The sequence below is a fragment of the Vanacampus margaritifer genome, chromosome 2, assembly GCF_051991255.1.
Source record: "Vanacampus margaritifer isolate UIUO_Vmar chromosome 2, RoL_Vmar_1.0, whole genome shotgun sequence".
Lineage (NCBI taxonomy): Eukaryota > Metazoa > Chordata > Actinopteri > Syngnathiformes > Syngnathidae > Vanacampus > Vanacampus margaritifer.
Window position 1 is genome coordinate 52,446,900 of NC_135433.1, and position 24,508 is coordinate 52,471,407.

A 24,508-nucleotide genomic window follows, 5' to 3' on the forward strand; every position below is an offset into this window, starting at 1 on the left:
TAAAGCTGTTTTCATAACACGATATAATTACCCATGGAAGCAATAGGACCAAGTTGTTAATGGTGAGCACTGGCATACAGTACATCCTTTTACCTCCTTATCTGCTCTGATAAAGGTCAGAAAACTTTTAACTATTTCCACTCTCAGGAGAAACAAAGCATTAATTCAACTAAATTCAACTTTATTTTACTTTCTGGAGCACTTTTATAAAAAAACAACCACAGCTATAATACAGGGCAGATCAAATAAAGATGGAACATAAAACACAATTATAGACGTATAATGCTGAGTTGGAGCTATGCTTTCTATTGGTTTTAGCTTTTATTAAAATGTGCATGGAAAAGCAAAGTTTGAGTTCGAGCCAGAAAGATCAATTTCATGTGTGCCAGAATACTGATTTACTTAGACAGTGGTGTCAATGTCCCAAATGCTAAAACTGTATTAGGTATATGACAACAAAAAAGCACATCCCAATCTATTAGCGTCATATATTACGCCATGAGCCGCCCAAATTGGTACACACTTTTCCATCGATTGAATCTGGTAACAATCAATATTGTACAGGGACGAATTAGGAAAAACAGTGTTTTATGTCAGTCCTGACAATATTCCAACAGCAAAGATAATGGCACTTTCTCTTTTTGAGATCACAGGAACATGCTTGAGGACAGGCATATGATGACAGGTAAAATGTCAACTTACAACATCAAAGGATTGTTAAAAGACCTGGCAGTGTTAACTTAAGTGAAGCATGCTCACATTCAACGCAGTAAGACTCGTGTCATCTTAAATTAACACAAATACAACATATTTTAAGAATTGAGTGACCCCAAGCATGACAGGAAAAAAGAATACATTAGCATGTGTGTTCTTTTTTACTCTATTGTGTGCGGTATTCCCAACAACATTCACGAGTCTTTATCCCCAAAAGAAGTCTGATGTAGTACCAAGATTAACCTATTAGAGGCAGTAGTGGTGTCATAGGACATCCAATCATGCAGCATGGTGGCATTGTGATTAGCACATCCTGACGAAGCTAGGTAATCTCAGTTGGATTATACATGTTCTCTGGATGCTTGTTTGTTTGTTTGTTTTAGACACCCCTCCCCAAAATTTGCTTCTTAAATTAATTGATACTGACTTGTAATAGCCCACGGTGTGATCCAAGACAATGTTTCCAATTGAAAAGAATGAAGTATAATTAAGATGTTCCATCCCTAGAAATAAATTATATTTGCCTTGTTTTGTTTGTAATTTAAAAAACAAAAAAGTAAAACATGCTTTATTATGACGAAAATAACAGCATGGGTTCTTTAGCAACTCACTGTATTATAGTACAGTACTGTTAATGCTATCATCAGCGAGCTCTTATTCATTTACCTACACAAGTTGTCATACCAAACCATGACCCGAGGCGGAACACAGGCAGCCTTTGACCTGTCTCGATACTGTTAGCCCTTGATGGCTGGGACCATTGCCTCCTTCTTGGGCTTGCTAGCTAGCTAGTTCCTTCAGCTAGCCGACTTCAGCTTTCCAACCTGATGGGCTCAGGTGGACTAGTGTATCGATCTATTATGCTGTGGTGGATTCTGTGTCACACTTCTAGATATTTATTGGAATATGGAATATTTTAAACCGGACAAATAGAAAGATTAGGAGAGAGAGGGTAAGTAAAGCGTCACCAAGTAAAGAGTACGATTGCATTAAGTATCTGCAGACAACAAAAACGTTACATGGAAGTCGGGTTCTGTGTTTATTACGAGGATTGGTAAAGTAGTAGTGCTACAGTATACCCAGCGTGGTAGGGTTGCAATGAATGGCAGATTAAACAGCACAAGACACGGCAGGAATAGCGAGCCAGGTAGTGCTACTAGCGTGTGGTATGAGTGGCTAAACACCTGTAGAAACATAGTGCAAGTGAGGACAGTCACAAAGTCATCATGGTTATTTATAGCGTAATAGCGATTAGGGTGTGGCCCCACACTGAGCAAATAAATCTCATGGGCGTGTGTCTGTTAAGACATGACAGTGAATCAACACTGTCTCACATGCATGTTCATCATCAGAAGTGTCTTGGAGTTGCTTTGGAGGCATAATGAGGAAAGGTAGACCGAGCAGTGCACTTCAATCTGTGGGAACCGAGAGGGCAAGTGGCACAAGGCAAGGGGAGGAGCATGACACACGCTTACTGACCACACAACAATATACCATTTTACTGTATTTGCTGTAATACTTCGTTTTAGCATAGTTTCACATTAGTTAAAAAAATAAAATAAAAATAATTTATGCTATTTAATATACGCTATACTATGAAGTATTAGTGGAGTACAAGATAAAAAAAAAGGTTACCATATGTAATGAGTAGTAAATTAGACTATAATTCCCAAACAATTGTTGGCCCTTTCTTCTTCGGCCATACAGTAATGCCAGGGGGAAAAAAGACATTTAGAACAAAGTCAAAAGCTCATGTAAGAATTTAAATGGGAAGTCAGCCCTTTTTTTTGGACAATGCGTTATATGCAGCCCCACTAGTCTAAATATGGTATTGTGGTTAATATTGCGTTAGTGGATTATGAGTTAAGAAGCAAAATCCAGCCGTTTTTATCCATCTCAGGGGGCAGCCATTTTGCCACTTGCTGTCGACTGAAAAATTTCAAAGTTGCCCAGGTCTCAGGTAACAACCAATCACAGCGCAGCTTCAGAAAACAGATGAGCTGTGATTGGTTGTTACCTGAGCCCTGAGCAACTGTGATGTCATTTTCAGTCGACAGCAAGTGGCAAAATGGCCGCCTCCTGAGATGGATAAAAATGACTGGATTTTACTGCATAACTCATATGTAATATTAATCAGGATGTCATGTTTAGACTAGTGGGGCTGCATATAACATATTCTTGTCAAGAAATGTTCAAGGTTGACTTCCACTTTAAGAAATTAATTGACAAAGACAAAAATAAAGGCATTTTCGCTGTAGAATTTGTTTTAGTTACTTGTCTAACTTTTCTTTAGTTACTTTTTAAGTGTATTTCTAAGTGTATAAATTTAGTTTCAGTTAGTTATATTTTTTTCTTTAAAGCATTCTTGTTTTTATCTTATTTAGTTAAATTTTAGATTTAGTCATTTGATTAGTTTTCATGAACTATAATTACCTTGCTTCAGCCTGAGTACCACACACAAATACATTTGAAACTTACATGATGGGTTTCAGAGAAATTGAGTTTTTTTTGTGTGGGTATGAGTGAGGAATAAAATGGCCTTTTAGAGTGATATTGCCTATAGAAAACCACTTTCAAGTAAGAATAAAATACTACACCTTAATTATTCCCCAATATACCTCCTCAAACCTTTATTTCCGTCTGCTACCCAGGGAACCTGTTGTCCAATTGGCTGGCAAGTTTCAGATAAAGTATCTACGAAAAAGCTCGTCCGGGCAGAAATTCCGAGCAGTCAGTCAAAATTACCGAACAGCCTCACTTGCCCTTAAAACGCGACTTTAAATAGCACATAGTCATTTTGGGGGGTAAAATTCCACCATGAAGGCGGTCACTTGTCACATTACTATTTAGAGTCTTCATTAAACCGATAGCATGCTCCATCATAACATGACAGAGGGAGGGGAGGGAACAGGGGCAAAGGAGGTCTTTGCTGGAGGGAGCTACATCAAACCAGATGCAAATAATCAATAGCCCTCCATGAGTGTTTCTAGATAGTTGGTGATAGAAGGAGTGGCTTTGGTAAGTTATTGTGTTTCCCCTTTCATGTATACTTATAGTACAATATGTCTTTAACATACTTGAGCCAGATTTGTTGTGCACAAGTCATTTTTCAGTGTTAAAACTCTTAACAGAAACAGGCACTTAGAATTGCCAGTCTGCCTTCTTTTGAGCTACTCTGTGATTATAAACAGAGTAAAATATATCCCTCAGCTGGACCGGCCAGTTTAGGAGCTTAAAAGAAAGCCCAGAGAAGTTGACAAGGGCACCATTTAGTGGGACAAATGGTTTCAAATGGTTTCCCTCCGGTGTTATCCCACCAATTGATGATGACAAGAGAGGATGGATGCTGAGGCCGATTGCCACGAGCAATGTTTTTGTAGTCGCTCGGATTATTCCAATTTTAAATTTGTGCAATTGCTTCATGTGGCTTGCGACTCAAGTCATTGCGAGCGAGGCAGCCTGTGCTTATAAAACCAATGTTGACCTTGCCCTAATCATTCGGACCTTTTACCAAACAAACACAGTAAATTCACACAAGAAGATGCCCTTCCTGTGTTAGAGTCAAAGGGAAAAGGCTCGAGCTACAACCTCTCGTTCAGCCCGGATACGAATAGCCCGAGTCTCTTGCTCTCAAACCGCAGCTAGGTTGGCCAAAGTCTGGGACTTATTATAGTTGTGTGTTTATGTATGTGTCTGTTCATGTATTTGTTCAAGTGCAATCCCATGTCATAGTATGCACATGCGTATGTGTCTCCATATGTAAAGGGTTAAGTGACCTAGCGTCTGTTTTGATTCCATTAAAAATTGCTTATGTGACATGCCAGTTGAAATAGCATAGCTTGCTAGCTATCACATACTGTATACCTGTGTTTGTTAAGCTTTTTGGCGCATGTTTGTTTTTGCGTGAGATAAGTTGAAAGATCACAACATACAAATTCTTACCAGGTTCAGCTGATTAAATAAAATAAAATAAAAGAATTATATTTTTTATTTTTATTTTATTTATAAAAAAATAAAAAATATAAAAAATTAATAAACTGATTCTCATTCAGACTTTAAGATTGATATGTCAGATTACTCTACAACAATAGCGTGACTGTTGGGAATTCTACTGTTTGTGTTGAACTGATCATTGGCCAATCACGTCTTGATGCAATTGAAGCCAATGTCCCATACTTGACTGTAACCACCATAGGTACAGCCAGAACTCACTTCTGTTCAAAAGGAGAACAGCATCATTTCAGCATCGAGCTTCAGGTCCTTGTCTAGGCAGGTGTTATACTTCATATAGGAGTTCAGAACATTCAGATATTTTGTCTAAGACCAGTATTTTATATAAGAAGGTGAAAAGGTCAATCCCTATTCCTGAATAAAACATTTGAATATTAAATTAACAAAACAATCAACCAATTAACACAAAAGCCCTCAGCGGAAGGCAAACCTCCACCAAGGCTGAAAATCTGTGTCCTGTAGGTGGCAGTATTGTGCCTTCTCTTCAGAGTTCTCCTTATGATAAGAGGTAACATTTAAAAAAAAAAAAAACTTCGCCTATTCCACACTGCTTTTTAAAGTAGTTTGTACTATTGAGCTGGTAGAGGTAAAAAAAACAAAAAAACAAAACAAAAGCACTGCACATAAAAGAATACCTTTTTGATTCGATACCTCCCTCAAATGCTCCTGTTGGATACTTTATCTAACTGCATGACTCCGAGACTATGATGAACGGATTTGAGTGTGACCGGGATTCGAGTATATTTATAAATTAGACGTATGGCTTGTGTATGCGGCTGATGTGCGCATGTGAACTGTGCGTGAATCTGTGCGAGTGTGCGTGTGTGTGAAAATTTTTTGCTGAATCAGTGAGCAATGCAGGTGAAATGGCAGCGACAGGAAATGCCATTGTACTCGAGTATTGTGTGCTGCCACCACAGCTAAACATTTTGCTCCCCATTCAAGTTGCAATGAGTGATGGGCACAGCACATGGACGCAGGCAGGCCACACACTCACACCACTCAGCTTACAGAGAGAACAAGAGTGATTTATTTAGTTAATTTATTTAAATGATATGTGATTAGATGTGGTGGGACCTTTTCATAATTTTTATAGTTTGTAACAGACAACAGCATAACATTTGCCATGATAAGAGCTGCTCAACAGCACTATGCAAAAATATTTGGCCATCATTAGATATGTAGTTTTAACTATTTATCAGATGATTTGACATAACGCTAAGAAGAAATCGAATTTAATGTTATGTCAGCACCTTTATCATTTATATTCATGACAGAATGACTGCTGTAAAAAAGGTTTAAAAAAAAAAAAAAAAGAACACAAAGAGTGGCCTAATACTTTTGCACAGTTCTGCATAGTTGTCAGTTTATGAAGAAATAACTGCTGTGTTATTATTTCAGGCAACCGAAAACTTTCTGTTGAATGAAGAACCCTCCAGAGGTCCTGGGATGCCTGAATGCTTTGTTGTATCAGATTCATACAGGGTATGCATTATTATTATTATTATTATTATTATTATTATTATTATTATTATTATTATTATTATTATTATTATTCTTATTATTATTCTTATTATTATTATTTTTATTATTATTATTATTATTATTATTATTATTATTATTATTGTGAGTCATTATTCATTGTTACAATGGCAGACAGTTGGTGTTCACGCTCTTGGTAATTGCCCCAATTATAACGTCATTCACAGCACTATAAGTCAGCTGCAAGCCATTACAATCATTATTTGCAGTCCACACGCACACTCAACGGAAAGGGGGTCTTTGCAACTTCACAAAAATCCCCCTCTTTGCCCCGCATCCCAGGAATGAAAATTATGCTGTATGAAAATGTGAAACGAACGGCAAAGATTTCAAGGGAGAGAGCTGTTAATTTCCGCTAGTCATGGCGATCAAAACGATCGAAACGGAGTGAAGGCTTGAGAGGAGAAAGACGACTGCGATTATGATTGCTAATGAGATGGGAGCCGCAGTTTTTTTAGGTCACAGCCTTTTGTTTCCACGGAGTTTAGACTCACGCCAAGTCTCACAGAGAATCTGGTTTGCTGCAGAATATCAAGTGTCTCGGGGTACAGAGATGAAGCGTGATGGCTGTAATTGAGGTGCACGGCTAGTAGGGGCGTTTTTTTTTTCTGGTAGGAGGGCGTCAATGCGATTCTACCGGTGATCATCTGCATCTATAAAACTAGCAAAGTGTGCGAGAAAGGCTGCCGCCAGCTCTACTATTTCTTCGTTCATCACCGCACATCATAGCAATTCTTGGCTATTATGCAATTATGCCCCCTAGAGGCTCTTAGCAGGATCACATCAGAAACCGCTTTTCAAGTCATGCTTTGACATCATTGCTTTTATGTCCATTAGCTCACCTTTGACCAGACTGTGGAAAAAGTTGCGTATTTTGGAATCGGTGCCAGATGAGTGACTGCTCGTCAATGTGGGTTAAATGCTTCGATCTCGCAGCATTCACACATGTACCAATTAGTTTAATAAAGGAGGATGACGCAGCCTCATTGCTAATGTCTTCGCAGGTCATGGCCTAAAGTTTCAAACAAAAGATACATAAATATTGTTGTTAAAAGATTTCATCAAACATTTCTATGATCATTTGAAAGAAACAAAAAATCTGGTCACCTATAAAATGAGCAGTGGCAGTAACCAGGTTTATGACCAAATGCTAACAAGCTAACCAGATCCAACCCAAGAGCTGTATTGACATGATAAAATGTTGTAAGCATTGCAAAATATAATAAACAAATGTCATTAGAGAAAGTAAAAAATCTACTTATGTGTAAATTCTAAATCAAACATACACAACACATACAATACACATAGCACACATTGTACTTTTGTGTGGAATTTGTGTGACGTGAGCCTTGAAGGGGGCGTGGCCTAGTTTGTGACATCAGTAGTGTTGACGCCAGCTGGCCATTTACCACATGGTTAGTTAAGTGCTAGTGTCTACTCCATGCTCCTTGTAAATGGTTTAATTTTGTAGATGTGCGTATAACTGTTTGTCTCGTTCATAAATTTGCGACTGTTGTGCTCCCCCCCCCTCCCATTTCACTGAAGATCATTCTCAATACAAAGCAAAAAATAAATACAAAATCAACCAAGCAGCTCATAAAAAAAAAAACTATCAAGTCGAGCTACCTGTGATGCTCTGTCGTGTACATCCAGGTCTGGACTGGCCATCTGGCATTCAGGGCAGATGCCCAGTGGGCTGGCTTCTTTTGGGGCCGACGCAGCGCTCTTTAATTATTATTTTCCTACATTTTACCCCAAGAGACTGGCCCACAATTGAGAGCGGCCAGTCCAGTTATCCATTTCAAATATAGATAGCAAACTGAAAGATCATTAATAAACATCAGTGGCCGAACTACATGTTGTTCTGCCGGGCTTAAGTCAAAATGCCACGACCGATTTTTTGTGCCAGTCCAGCCTTGTGTACATCACTGCTAACTTTAACCACTATAATAAACATAACACACAAACATTCACAACTAAAAAACATTCAAAACTAGTTTAAGAGGTACTCGTTGCCAAATAAACTGTTTTTTGTTAAACCCGTCTGTGTGGCGCCATCTTCTGGTAAAACATTGGGATAAACACAATTTGGCTGTTTGTCCTCTCATTGGACGAACAGACACTACCAATGTCACTCTTGAATCTATCGTAGTCGCTCTGCCACTGTGGCGTTTCCTCGTTTTCCGCTGGGCTTAGGTTCCAAAAAATACCCGCAATGAAAAAAATACGCAAAGTAGTTAGCTTTATGTTTTACATTTATTATAAATGTTTGAAGGCTCTAAAATCCCTCACCTCGAAGTTTCTACACTTTTCACATCGAGGCATTTACATTTTCTTACATTTCTCCCCTGTTTAAACATTCTCAATGTTCAAACCTTCATAATTTTTATAAAATGGGTACATTACTGTAAAAAAAAAGAATGCAAAATTTCACACAAAAAACTGCGATACAGCGAGGCTGCAAAAAGTGAACCGCGTTATAGCGAGGGAACACTGTACAAACCCAACGGTTCTCCAGGCAACGCCCCCTTTGAGCACCGTTTTCATATATTAGTGAGGGGTGGAGTACGAGTCTGCTTGGGGGTTGAGTTGCACTTTAACCATTGATTTGTTGTGCATATGTGATAATGAGGCATACATTCATATGTGAAGCCGCCGCGGGTCCTGCCACAACTCACACCTCTACTCGCACGCTGAACATAGCAAATGTATCAGGATGTTTTTGTAGAAGTGCTCGTTTATCGTCCGGCCCTCATAAACTCAAAGTTTGTAGTTTGGCTTTAAAATTGAGCTTTTCTGTCGACCGCCCTGGAACTTTTCTGACGCATGTATTTATTGCGAACACTTCAAGTAGTCAAGTTACAGACACAATTGACTTAAGAAGTCAAATTTTGGACAGATTTTCTGACCAGTCAAGAGTCTTTGGCAGGTCATGACTTCTATATTTGGAGCCACTTAAAGCAACGCCAGATAGACCTCGACTCGAGCCAGCCGCCACAACCACACATCGCTTTCTCCCCTTTGCACCACAGCGACAGCTGGGTGTGGTGTTATACTGCCGGTGATATCAGACAGTGTGTTTAGGCAAACTTCTCATTTCCATCCTTTACCATCCAGTTTCAACCCGATTCCTCTCCTTAGGCCGCTATACTTGATTTATACACAGTAGTTGAAAGGCTCAGTTCCGCTTGCACAACTGGTCTTGTTCTGGAGCAGCCGCGAATATGCACGTTGTGTGAAAAAGGCCGAGCCGCGGCAGACCCAGCGAGTGTAAGCATATGGCTCTAGCATGTGCTCCTTAATGAGAGATTTACTCGCATCCACCGCTAAATGCGTGGCTCATTTGAGGAGCGCTCGCATGTGTTTCGTGCAAGCCGACTCATTTGAAGGATTACGATCTGTGTTCAGCCACTCTCGTAACCTTTTGCTACCTACTGCTTTAAAGAACTCGCATGAGACTAGGAATAAAAAAAAAACAGTTTCAGGTATGAATCGGGTGTTATCATGTCCTGTTTTTGGCAAGGAGTGACCAATTTTTATTTTATTTTTTGTGGGGGCGGGGGGTTGCACTTGCACCCCATGACCCTGGTGTGACTGAGCAGTAATTGGCCTCACAGAGCCCAAATCTCTTTGTTTGACCTGCGCAGGTTTGCGGTTTAAACACACAAGTGGTAGGCCTCATAAATCAGCAGGACTCCAGTGTCAGGCCCCAAATTAGCTCCTCTTCTTTTACAATGACTTCAATCCCACCCAAAATTTCCACCATACATTCGGGATCGCATCCAAGAAACTTCACTCTCTTTTTTTATGGGATGAATCAGTCGCTACTGTGTGTGTGTGTGTGTGTGCGTGCATGACAAAACCATGCACACATTTCTACTCGACGGTATTTTGATACTGCTTGATTATATGTCTGTCCTCGGCATTTGGCATTATTTCTCCTTTCAACTCCAGTGAATGCTGACTGTTTGGCTTGGCCTCACATGAAAAGTACAGATGTGGCCTCTGACCGGGGTGAAAAATGGTTCAGTGGATAAATAGTCTTCACTTCATGAAATAATGCATCTATTCACACACCCTCAAATGAATGAAGGTGTAAAATCCAGAGCGAAGCGGAGCCTGGGTGAAATGATTGCATCAGCAGCTGCAACGAAACACTTTCAAAACAACATTTGACATATTTGTGTAAAGCTGGGTTCTTTCAACATAAACTGTGAAGGTTTGTACTGTCTGAAGATATACACGCTGGCGCTTCTATTCTCATGATACGTTTGCGTAATGCGTATCATGGTTCTCCAATCGATTATTATTGCTTTGCAAATCCGAAGGGTCAGTGAACGCAACTGGAGTGAATGTCACTGCCATGTAGCAATGACTTAGCCGTTAAATGCACGGATATTACATTTGTTTAATTTCATATGTTTCTGACCGCATATGCGACTAACACAAAATGTGAAGCGAGCAGCGTTGGGAGTCCTGCAAAGACGAGAAGAGGGTGGGAGGCAAACTTTTTCCCTGAAAGTTTGTGTAAGCGTTCGAGGCGGGGTTACTGTAAGCTTGCAGCATGGAGTGAGAGAAACAGCACGGCGAGCGATTGCAATGCAGCACCACGCCGAGCTTCCATCCAATTTAAATAAGCTCTCCGCTTCTTCTGTGTGAAAAATCACCATGTACTCCCCGTACTGCTTGACACAGGTAAACTGCCTCCTCTTGTTCCGTTGTTTTGCGTCGCTTTAGCGGGGGACGCCGGCTTTGCTTGCGCTTGTCTTGTAGATTGTTTTGGGCAAAAATGTTTCCTTGTGCTTGAGTCGAGCTCCCAGAAAGTTGCGTTGCAATACTTTCCTTTTTGCCGGGAGTCATACGCCGTTTCTTTTTTCTCTTTTTTGTGGAGTGGGGAAGAGAAAATGGCGCTTATCCCCAAATGTATTTCATACAAAAAGAAGGAGGGGATCGTAAACAGGAGGAGGAGAGCGTCAGAGCGCATGGTTACACAGACTGCATTTAGGAGTTCAATATTAGGGGTGGTATAGCGAGGAAAGCGTGTGGGACTGTGAGCGGGAGAAAGTGTGTGGACGTGTGTGTCTCTCAAAGTGTGTGCGCGCGCGCGTGTGTGCACGCGCACCCCAAATGGCTTTACTGTCGGTCCGCATCCTCTTACATTGTATGTTGACTTTTCTCTGGGACAGCACACTGCTTTTGCCAATTTGCATGTTTAGCAATTGGACGGCACACGTGATCTGACGCGCACTGGATCAAGTTCATGATTTCCTATCTTACATAGAAGTGTGTGTACGCGTGTGTGTTTGTATGTGTGCGCGTAGATATCGCACGCGGGAAAATGAAAGGGGGTTGTTTGTGAACGACTACATTCAAACTGTCATTTTGTTAACATCTGTGAGGAAGTTTTCCCTCTCCGGTTAACTTGTCAACCTCCGAGATTACGCAGAAACCACCAAGCCGAGTTTTACGATCCTTGAAGGAGTGAAAGTGTGAACCGGGAAAAAAAAAAGTTGCTCGTTGCTCTTAACATCCTTTCAGCGTCTTTCAAATTACATAAAGACACTCTGTGAATATATCAGAAATTTATCCATCCATTTTCTGAGCTGCGTAAATTATAAACATATATATTTTTTATGGATATTTTGCAAAAACTATTCTGCAATGCAGGTATGATACCCGTGTGTGTGCGTGTGTGTGTGTGTGAGAGAGAGAGAGCATTTACCTCCAACTGACTTCATTAGCGATTATTATTATTATTATTATTATTATTATTATTATTTAGTGCAATTTGAAGACATACAGACCAATCCCGACTTCCTTGCAAATATCGCTCTCTTCATCTACAAAAATAATATTTTAATACTAAAATGATTTCTCCATTGTAAAACACTTGTCATATATGTAATTTCTACATTTTCATATAGTTCCTCTCTGTTTTGAGTGAAACCTCCCTTTTCAGGTCAGTATGATTCTGAGTATGTTTCAAATGATTGTGTCCATTCTTCTGCTGTTCTTAGGTGTAATTTTATAAAGTAGACTTGTTTGTCCCGCATTAGCTTTGCCAGTGATGTGTAATTTATTCCTGATTTTACAGTGGTTTTATTGAACAACTTGTTACTATTAACTTCTACTTGAGGTGATGGCAAAATGCTCTCTGCAGCGTCTTTGTCATGCAGGCAATCTTAAATCTGGTTTCCACTTCAGAATATTAACTAGGCAATTTGTCCTCTTGGTGACGCCAGAAAAGGGAAATGGGATTTGTGTTTTGAATTATTTTTTTCTCCTTTAAATCTGAATTTTACTCAAGCAGATAGAATAGGCTGCTAAGTGTGTTGACTGAGTCAGAGAGGCGAGTCATACTTTGTATTGAGATGGAATCTAGACACAATACGATTCCTATTTAGTACTTATAGCCTGTAAAATATGTGTTCCTATGATTATGTATTTATCTACAGTCCATATCAGGTTATATATTTTAATGCAAATGCTAATATTCAGAGGCATGTTTATTTCTTTAAGAACTTTGTACATTTACCATTGCTTGACTGAAAATAAAATACATGTGATATTCCTTCAAACTATAAATTTCACTTGCCGCTTGCACACACGCATTGAGAATTTTCTTACAGTACCGTTAGCAGACAGACCACACATTTTGTTTATTTAATTGTTGTTAATAAGTAAAGAAAACTCAAGCTCTGATGTTGAATCTTGCAGCAGTCATCAACAGATGAATGATTAACAGTGATTAATGATTTCTGGACAATGAGGCACGTGCTGCTCCTTGGTCTGTAGAAGTAAAGTGTGTGTGTGTGTGTGTGTGTGTGTGTGCGCGTGTGTGCGTGTGCGTGTGTGCGCCTGCGCGTTTTTTTATTCAAAATCTCCAACTCTGCATTCAAACTCCATTGTAGCTAGGACTACACAATGGCCTTCATGAAGTACTTTTAAATGGATTCTACTATTTATTTTGCCTTATGTGTTGATTTAAAAAAAAATGTTTCAGCTGTGGGCAAGAATATTGCCGCACTTTGAAATGTGTGCACAATTTGTAAAGCTTGTGATGTTGTCATGTCACACTGTTTTTACGTGTGCGGCATTTTTAACTGATTCCTTCCCTCTGCCCCCTCTGCCCGCCTGGACGCTGACCCCCTGCTCTCCTCGCCTCTTAACACCCTCTCAACACTAAAGTATTATCCTACTCACCTTCTAAACAATGCCCTAGTGGTAAGTCCTGTCCCTATTTATTCAGCATTAGAGTTTTTTTAATTTATTTTTATTCTATCTTGACAAAATGTTTTTGTGTGTGTGTGATAATCTCTAGGGATGACATAGAGTCATGCACAAAAGCACTAACGTTTGTCTATATTTTCTTTAGCTTGTCACGTGGTATTACTTCATAGGGTTTGACCACATTGCAGCAATAAAAACCTAGTCGGTCCTGCCACATCATCTGAGCGTTTCCATCTAGGATGGAGTTAATGCTTCTGACCCATGCAAAAGTAATCTTAGCTCCCGAGATGATCATAAAACCGGTTGAAAATAAAACCATAAACCACCAGCCAATTTTGGAACCATAATAAAACCTTTTGAGTATTTGTTTGTAGAGGTATAGCACTGCATTGCGTCATACTATAGTATCTTGATAAGACATCATACCCGTTGTAAAAACAGAATTGGTGCTTTTGGGTTGTATTGTATTAAATTTCCATCCAGGCTGTATTATTATTATTATAAAACTCAACCTCACATATTAGATTTTCATTCATTAATGCAGCAATACAGATGACCTGAAACGTTATACTTTTGCAGCTTCTCTTCATATACTGCACAATGTAGTGTATGCACTTTAAATATTTACAGTATATATAGAGAGATGACTGATAGCTTTGTGGCACCAGTCTAGTGCAAACACTTCGATGTTGCTCCAAGAGGATGTATTGTATTTTGGTTCCATCCCCAGGAGACGTTATCACCCTGTTAGAGAGCAGTGTTGTGAAAGAAAACAGCAAAACATTATTCAGAGTGGCAAGCCTGAGAAAGCATGAGAAAACATAGTTTACTATGATTTACAGGAATATAATCAACATGGTGACGTTACAAAAGATGTTTTCAGATGTGGCGTCAATACTCACCTAGTTGCAGTTTAGACCTGGGAAAGAAGCTAACAGCTCTTTAGTGAATTCAAATTGATGGAATGGAGCCATAATATGAAATAAATCTTCTTTGATAATGAAGTATTTTGTTTTCTCAGATGTCAGTGGATTAGCCCCATTTCATGTTCTTGCACCAAACGCACAATGTAGTTTTTGTGTAAGGTTTTATGGTTCCGAATAAAACGCCCGCACAGACCTACAGAAAACATTTTATTCAACACTTTTTAACACCTTTAGTGCCAGGTTCCAGCCTTGCTGTCAGATTTTTGGACTGGAGATAGACCAATGAACTCATTTTAATTTAGGTAGTACTGCTCGATGGTGATCCCTCATAACCAAGTTGCGCAAGAGTGGATGGTGAAATTAGAGTGCCTGATTGGTTGTTTTGCTGTTGATTGGCATACACTTGGCATTATATCGTTTGCCCTGATCATGGGACGGCAGGAGGTCAAAATGCCAGACGCAAGGTTCTTTTTCACTTATCCATCCATGACACACTTTGCACTCAGGCCACCACATTTAAAAGACGCTTTTGTCTGTTTATGCTTCAGCTGTTGGGTTTGGTGTGCTTTTAGCTTAAAATTTTGCTTAGGACAACCATAGTATGCACTTTGAATAGAAATAAGTAAACTCCTTAATGCAACTATTATGTTTTGTATCAGTTGTAATGAGTTGATGAAAATTGTATAGAGTGAATTAGGGGTTTATGAATCTGCTTTGCAGCAAGGAAAATGAATGCATTACTTATAGCAACCAGCAGAGGTGCTGTTAATTCAGTGTCAACTCATTGGCAGACTCGATTATGGGAAGCTTAGCTCCCCAATGACACAACTTCTCTGTGCAGCATCCTGTTTACATGTAAGCAGGAGTTCAGAACAATCGGAAAGGTAATTTTGCTTCTTGGGTAATATTTCAAGGTACTGGTACTCACGACGGTGGCCAATACCAGTATTAGCTGCCCTCCTGTGGCCGTTTTACGAGCAGGAACTAGAAATGAGGAATTAGAACAATAGAAAAGTGCTATTAATATCATGCAATTTTAAAGAAACATGCTATATTGGGATATATACGTCTTTCTTTAAAATGATGTGTAATTGTTTTTTGAAATTTTATGTATAAACATTACTAGTGGTATCGGCACTTGGTATCGACAGTACCTACTCAAGAGTTAAGTACTTGAACTGGTATCAGTCTGAAAAAAAGTGGTATTGAACATTACTGCCGATTAAAGATATTAAGCGAAACACTCATCCTTATCTTTGATGCCTGTGGAATTCTGCTAAGTACAATACAAATATAATTGACTCAAGAGACTGGGTCCCAAACACAGCTTAATGATTAAAGATGAAGAAGAAAAAGCCTTACAATTGCCAACCCAATGGATTGAAGATTGACAGGATCCATTTTAGGGCCCTACATTAAGTTTATCAAATAACCAGAAACAAAATTGTGCATTTTAAAAAGCTAACCTCTCTTGCTGAACAACTCTAGATTTGTGATATAGAGTTGGAGATAACTGATGATATAAATAAATGTTCCTTGCCATATTTTCCACTATAGATTTTGGCAGTTTTGATAGACATTTTACTGGTGAAACACCCACAATACAGACTAAACTCTAGTCTGGTGTGTACATACTGTATAGTTTGAAATCACACCTGTGCACTATTAGCGCCATCAGAGACTTAATGGGCAAAATGAGATAAATGAGCATACAATAACATATGCATATTCAAATTTCTTTGATAAATGTCACATTTGTAATATCAATTTTCTGCTAGGGAGGGAGCCCTGATTGGACAGAATTGGCGTCAGTAGCTTACAAAGAACCACCTCAAAACAAAGGTGAACTGGCTGCTTTTGGCAGGAGGCGATATAGATTTGAATGAAGTAGCATGTAGTTTTTATCTTTCGTTGCACACAGAGTGAGGCAGAACTGACTGCGTCTAATTCAATATCAGCACAGCTGTCCCAGCATCCGTGGAGAATGGATTCCTACCGCTATTGCCACGGGAGGCTCCAGCCCAAATGAATGGGAGGATATCCAGAGTTGTGTGCTTGTGACTGAGTGGAGGTAGTCTCACACTGGTGTGTGTGTGATTTTGCATGTCTCCCTTTCCCTTCACTCCTGTCACCTCTGGCTTGGATTAGTCTTTGGCACAACCCTGGCGCTGCCCACAGGCCCAGTGAGGTTCTGCGGTTGGCGATATGTTGTGCTGTTGCCATGGCAACTGGACACACACACAAGTGCTAAATTACATAATTGAGCTACCATATACAGGGCAAGACAAAATAGTTAGCGTACACAATATGAGAACAGCGAAAACAGGGGGTGTCAGCTCACAAGCCGCCTCCACAAAGCGTCCCAGTACCAGAAAATAGAAATTCTGTGGTGAATATTTGAGCGCTTCGTCATAACTGAGCTGCAGCCGCCAGTACAGGATGTTCTTTCCTCAGATTTTGAATCATAAATCTAAATAACAGTGCAGCCATTATGTGCGTATTTGGAGCGCTGAGACGTCCAATCCGACGGGGCGACTGAGGACAAGGTGCTGGTGGCGACGCACACGTGCTGTTTATGACGGATGGAATCATCCATGGTTGTATGAAAGAGGGAGGGGCTGCTTGGATTTGTGACAAATACAGTTCACCATGAGGCACATGCTCAGATTTCAGTGTGGAACCTACAACCGCCCCTGTCGTCTAAGGCCTCACTTGTTTTCTTCTTTTTAGTTATTGTATCTGTGAGACTGGAGTGGAATAAATGTGCAATTTTCTCCAGCTTAATATATTGTCCAAAGCGAAAGTGAGAGCTAGGTTGCGAGCAAGTCTAGTGGATGAGTTTTGACAAGATAAGAGACAAAGACTCCTTTAGTGTGGAAGATGCAGGTTTTTTTTTTAATCAGAACTTTAAAACATGTCTTCATCTTCATCTGCTTTACTAATGCTCGTTAAAATAAATAAAGTGACAATTGAAATAAAATGACAGTGGAAACTAAACTGGACCAACTAAGCAAAAATCAAATCGACCTTATTCAGATTAGGATGTATTTCTTGCTTTCTATGCTGTATATATAAATTAAATGCAAATATTTCAACCAGAAAATTTTACTTCTATCTGTTTGAAATCAAAGTTTATTTGAGTGTAAATGAAGATAAAGTCATGGGACTGGAGTCCCGTTGCCCTAATTCGGAGGCATATGGGAATAATCTGCTTCGGAAAATTAACAAAGAAACCAATTAGATTTAGATCCCAAACTAGAATTTCCTCAAAATAAGTCTCTTTCTAAGAAAAATCATGATCGTATTATGGCATGTTTTTTATATTCATTGTTTATTGTCAACTTGTTAAGTGACTAGGAATTACATTATTTTAAGTTATACTGTACAACAGGGTTATTGCAGTTTTGGAATTTTTCATTTTAGTTAGTTTTATTTCAGTTTTAATGAGTTTTTATTAGTTTTTGTTATTTCATAAATGCTTAGTTTTAGTTTAGTTTTAGTTAGTTTCAGTATTAGTTTTAGTTTTTTTTTTTTGTGTGTTTATTATTGGTGCGCAATATTTAAAAAACACCATGGGAGCAACCTCATCTGAAGTTGCTTTTCTATTGGCTGCTGCTAGATGATGTCACTTTTGTGTGACACACTTTCAAATGTACTTATTCTGGTTAATATAAAAATAAATCTTACTTAAAATCACATTTAAAATCACCCCCAAAGGTTCATGCATCAAATTTATTACCAAAGACTAAAACGAAGATCGTTTTTGCTATAATTATAGTTAGCTTTAGTTAGTTTTGTAAAAAATAAAATGTAGTTTCAGTTAGTTTTCGTTTTTTAAAAAGCATTTTCGTTTTATTTTATTTCGTTGACGAAATAGTTTTTTGTTTTTTGAATTTTAGTTTTTGTTTTTTTGTTAGTTTTAGTTAACTAAAATAACCTTGGTATACAATTGGTATTTTGACAACGTCAAGCTCAAATTGACAGAGTACCTGTGCGTTTACACTGCAATCACATTAGCATTTTTGTGTATTGAATTGTCCACACTTGAAAGTTTGGTTTCACATCTGAGGATATCAGATGTCATGATTTTCTTTTTCGGTCCTTGCTGCCCTGACGCATGTCAGAATTGTTGCTGGAGAGCAAAAAAAAAGGGATTTGTGCCACTTGAACCATGCAGTATACATCCAGCCTTAAATGTAATTTTATGAAATCATTGTGACATAAAAAAAAATGTTGCATTGTGTTATGGACAGCCTGGAAAATACTAGTGAGCATGCTTTGTTCTCGCTTTGAGTACATTTGAACAACAGCCAGTATCAACAAAAGGAACAAATGTTGACAGTAATTCACCCTCTGTGCTTTCTTTAATCAGTCACATTTCTGACAAACTGAATATAATTGAATTTTAAAGATCCCCCCCCCCCCCAACAATGAAGACAAGGGTTTGACTGTGTGTAACAGGGAGCGTGCTGTATTAGTCTGCCACCGGTCGACAGAAATAGATGGAGTTGTTGTTTCAAATCAATGGCGGCCCATCAAGGTCACTTCAGTGTGGGCAAACGGGGCATGTTGTCTGGCCTGGCCTGCTTGTCTGTCTGACCTATATCTTCCTGCAACAGCTAAATATATACAGTAGACCCCCTCATTACAAAGCTTCCAGATTAATCTGGATGAAATCTGAGCTGTATTCGTCTCTGGCAGTCCGACCGCTGCTGCATTCTCTTCAAACATTTTGCCTTGGCTCAATTTGTCTACCATGCTTCTTCTAAACTTTAATGATTCTCTCCTGCTTTAAGGGTATATGGGACACAATTTTGATACATTTTAGTATGTTTTATTAAACAATTTTGATACATTTTAGTATGTTTTATTAAACAATATAATATAGGTGTCTTGATAAGCGGTTCCTCAAATCAACACATATTAACTCATTCACTCCCAGCCATTTTCACTGACGCAACCCCCTTCGCTCACGGCTGTTTTACTGGATTTTGACTGATTTTTCAAGGCCCACAGAATATTGTGTTCTATTGCTATAAAAACATGGGACCTACCAAAAGCAACATTAGAGTCTCTTCTTTCATCAGGAAAAAAAAGTACATTTCTTTCTGTTTCCGTTTTGCAGCAATTAGCATTAGAATATAGCTAAGTTTCATCATTATTCACAAATCTGTTCAAAACACTGGAAAAAACTTTTTGCAACATGGCCCTGGTTGGTCTCTTATACTCTGCTGCCATCTGCTGGTCGTTTTTTTGTATTAACTACCATTGCTTTAAGCGACCTCTTCAGAGGCTGCATCAAAACCTCACACCACACATCACACCAATCGTAGAGCACATTTACCCAATATTCCGGTAACACTTTGTATCACTGCCCTTATTCCTCGCCACTGATATGAATAGCAGCGATCCGGGTTAGCATCAACAGCTTTCGGCTAATGTTGGACTCGTCCGCTAGCATGACGCATTACGTCACCAGAGTCACCTGCTTTTTACAAAATCCGTAATATTCAATGATACAGACGTAACAGCAGCATTCCGTAATTTCCAAAACAAAATACGTATAATCCGTACCACTTGCCAGCTCTGCAGATGGCAAATCTCACTCCTTTCTTGTGTCACTACATTTCAATTTAAGATACTCGGACTCTGTAATATGTATGCAAGATCGATCGAATTTCGATGCATGTTTTTGCGTGAGTTTTATGTTATGTTCTTGTTAGGGAGTGCAGCATGGAGAGAAAAAAAATACAAAACCAAAAAACTATTATGCCTCATTGTTGTTTTAAACAAGCTAGTCTGTAATCTATCCAGACCAGCAAATGCAGACACACTCCCTTGGGCCACAAATAGCTTTTGGTTGGGAATCACAGAGCTACAGTTTCTATACTGGACGATGCGTTTGTGGTCGTCTCTGGTTCCATTGCACTATTTATATCAACAGTTGCATTTAGGGTGAACATACAGAGAGAGCACTTCAAAAAGCTTATATCCAAGATTAGATTTGTTAGAATAAACTAATTGATTCTCCTTAAAGCATCTACAGTTGGGTTGGTTACTGCGCACCTGGTGAAACCCACTGAGGCAGTTACAATCAGTTTGTGCGTGAGACTGGGAAGTCATAGCAAGATGACATCGAACGCATCCAGGCCACCAATTAATGTCAAAGCAGTCATCGTCTTTTCACCACTTATTTGGCTCCAAGTTGAAGTTGAGGTTAGAGAAAGAGGCATTGATTGGTTCGCTGATTGCGGTGCGACTTTCCAAAAGTTTTCATCATCATCCTGCATGACCTCATGTGTCCGTTCCAAAACACAGCCCAGGGTGTGTTGCGCCACACGTGCAAGGCTTTTAATGTGCACTGCAAACGCACATTGACTCGTTATCAGATGACAGCTTTTGATTCATGTTTTCTAAACTCTTCACTGAGAAACATTAAGTGACTACTGAAAGGCAATTATTGGGTTAATGTATGAAGGAAAATCTTTTCCTGTCTCGGGGGCGGGTGGAGGAACGTTGACGCTTGGAGGCTTATGAACCCGCGAGCCAAACAGTAATGAAAACAGTTGTGACCTGATTTTGAGAGCTGGGAAACAAGACGTTAAGTGGATGGGGAAGGGAGTTTTTTTTTTTTTTTTTTTTGGTAGGCAAAAGTGAGGACAAAGAATGACATGCAACACTGTCGCTGCATGCATGCTTGTTTTTTGTCTCCTTCTGCTTTCTTAGGCTTGATTGTTTTCCATTTTCTCCAGGTTACCTCTATTCTCTGTTGGTGTATCTAACAGGGCCACCCCTTCCGGTAAAGACTAGCTGTCACCCCAGGGAACTAAGTGCTAGCGCTGGCTCTTTGGAGCAGGAAGCTGGCATAAGGCCAAGGGTGGAAAATCTATACTGTGTTACATAATATAACATATCTTTACCTCAGTTGAACTCTGAGGAGAGGTGGCAGCTGTGAGCAAACGAAGGGCACTGGGCTGGGAGCTTTTGCACTGTGGAAGTGTGTTTGTTGGGCATTTTGAGTGTTCGTTTTATGGTTCTTGGGATTTGCCAAATAGACCCTTGTTTTGTTTCTTTTAAGGATCAGAGTGAGGGTTGTGTGAAGGAGGCCAAGGAGGGCTCAGGGTTATACTCAAACACAACTCTGTGGCTTCTCCCTTTGGCTCAGGCAGCCAGTAACTACTATCCTGCTCCAGCAGCACCATACTCTGGGCCCAAGTTGGATATAAACTTTCTGCTCTGTTTGGGCCCAAAGAAACAGCTCCAAGATCTGTGGAAAGTTGTATCTTTCAATGGAAATTTTAGTGCGGAGTGAGAATGTGGCTGCAGTGCTGAGATAAAAAGCAAAGATTGATCAGATTTATCTGTATCTTGAGAGTCTTTATTTCTAGCATTCATTACGACAGTTCATAAATTTGCTTCAGTTCCTGCTGTCGGCTACTGACTCGCCTTATTTATGTACCGGTACACAGGAACTTCCAAAGTTGAATGTCCAACCAAAATGCTTCAAATGTCACATTTGTCACTGTAGGTTGACGAGCCATCCATACGTGGAAGTCGCACAAGTCATCAGCAGGTCTTGTGACACTCAGCTCCGAGAAACTTGACAACAAGCACAACACATTTATTTTATTTTTATTTTGTATGATTTAGTCTTTCTTTCTACTTCATAGGGAAATATGTTGAGTATTAAACACATAAACAAACAATACGAACTGCTACACTGAATGGGCCAATTCCTTATTTATTCTTGCTGTTGACTCAAAAGCTGACTAGGGACAAGAGATAAGCAGTTCAGCTTTTATTTCCAGGATCTGTATTTACATCTGCATCTGAGGCACAACTTGGAGAGATCGATGGATGGATCGATTGATAGCTGGATAGAGAGTATTAGGACAGATGTTTTGTTGTTGTTGCATTAATTTGATTCAAACAATACATAATGTCTATATGTCTATATTTAGTATCAAGTTTGAGTTTCTATACTAATTAAATGGTGTAACAAACATGAAAACCAGAGAGCTGTATGAGTGAAAAACGAGCAATTGCGAAGTTGGGATCAGATGCAATATCAATCAGAGCCATTGCACAAACATTGGCTATAGCAAGTACCACCATTCAGAATCTACTGAAGAAAAACAAAACACCGGTGAACACACAAAACAGCCTGCCAAAAACAACATAGGCATGGAAGGTTTTCGACTGGCCTGGTAAATCTCCAGACTTAAACCCTGTGGAGCTCAAGCGAGTAATCTTCCAAAACAAAGCTTTCGTGAAAGCTTGACAAAGCATCACAAAATGAAAATGAAAAAAAAAAGTGTCATCAGTGGGAATGGAAAGTTATTGCAAACAAACGATTTGGAATTCTATGTCAAGTCATGTTAATTAAGTTCTCCACTGCAGTCTATTTGAAGTCAATCTGTCCTAATACTTTTGCTTGCCTAGAACTGTTTTGACGTTTTGTTACAGGTAATGCTTCTTTGTAAATTGTGTGTCAGATGTAGATTTAATAAAAAGCTAACTGTTGGTCTCCTGCCCTATATTCAATGTTTGATGTAAAACCCAAATATTTTCAGATTCCAGCAACAATTTTGGACAATACTTTAGGAAAGGGGGGGTTATACATTTTACCTAAAAACATCTTGCCACACCTTCCTGTTACTTCTGTATTCCGTTTCTGGCGTCTTCAAGAAGTGAGTCGTTTTACTTTATTTTAGTTGTTTGTAGCGTACTTAACTTCTCTTTAAAAATAATAATGACCTGTAGAGTTTTGTGAAGTGTCCCGGATTGGATTGTGTTGTTCTTTTAAGGTTCCACATATTCTGTTAAATGTGGATACGGAGATAAATTTGTTGATGCGTGGTTGGCGGTCAAGCTGCTGTCAGTCCCCTCCGCCACCACATTTTGAGATAAAACCTAGTGAAACTCAAACTGGGCTCATTATAGTCATCATCTGGAATAAGCGCAATCATCATCATCATCATCATCATCATCATCATCTACCACCTGTGGAAGCGCTTCAAGAGTTGCCTGTCTCGGTTGCATACTTGTTACCCGGTCATCGCTTTTGGGTTTTGTCTTGTTTTTCCCCTTTCATTGTGCACACCTGAATAAAACTATTTCAGAGGAAGGAAAAGTTAAGAGTCATGTGGGGACCACAAATTGACCAAATATTGCAGCCAGGCTTTGGAGATTTACGATGAAAGTGAATAGGGATGTGTGGGCGGGAATTCAAAGGTGCATGTTTTTTTAATACTTGGAGGAGCTGAACGCCTTGAGAATGAAATGGAAAAACTTTTTTTTTTTAAAGACTGTGTTATTTCTCTTCCTTTCAGCTCAGGAAAAAGAGATTAAAAAAGAGAGGGAATTTGGCGGGAAGGATGGAGGCACACTCTTTTTCATAATCATATTAGACTGGAGTCCACTCTATCTTTTTTTTTAATCTCACCGCACAATTAGTGTGATTTACTCTCCATCAATCAGTGCATGACGTGTTTAAACACATTTGAAAAGTATTTATAACAGACTATGTTGCTGTTTGTGTTCTCCCTTTCCTTTGAAGCGGAGCGTGATTAAAACAGACGATATAGGCATATTGAATTTCCCAGTGGATTGGAAGGAATGCAAATGCATCATAACTATATTATATGAGTTTAGAGCGGTTTGTGTTGCCAAGCCTCTGGAAACGGGAGAGACTTCAATTTCCACAAGTTACACAAAAGAAACCTTCATCCTGCAAAGACGCAGATACCACAACTGCAACAACACAAAAGGATATCTGACACTGTTGGACTATATTTGACATTTCATAGACTGCAGCTTTTGCTTCATAAAAAGACATACTTTCTCCTCTTTAACAGAGGAAGCAACCACCACTACCCAAAAATATTTCTGCCTTTTTGTTTGTGTACGTGTATGTGTGTGTCCGAGTTGTGCAGAACCCGTTTGGCATTTTTGTTGCGAGGGACGTACGTTGCTGGTGGGACTTTGGCCCGCACAATCCCTCCTCTGTTAAAACAATGCGGCAGTTGTCCTCTCAAACCTAATTACTCCCTCCAGGGGGAGAAAGGCAACAGCACCAAATCCCA

General features: G+C 39.4%; 1 protein-coding gene across 6 annotated transcripts in view; it reads left to right on the top strand.

Annotated features, from left to right (window-relative positions):
• nfixb (nuclear factor I/Xb) overlaps positions 1 to 24,508 on the top strand; it is a 137,990-nt gene that overhangs the window by 8,434 nt on the left and 105,048 nt on the right. For 3 of the 6 annotated variants that reach the window (XM_077556039.1, XM_077556036.1, XM_077556050.1), the window contains exon 2: positions 6,127 to 6,210. In XM_077556039.1, coding sequence (XP_077412165.1) covers positions 6,127 to 6,210 — 84 coding nt within the window. Of the gene's footprint in view, positions 1 to 6,126; positions 6,211 to 10,626; positions 10,963 to 13,455; positions 13,492 to 24,508 lie in introns of those variants that run through there. The other 3 variants (XM_077556034.1, XM_077556037.1, XM_077556041.1) reach the window with 3 other exon arrangements.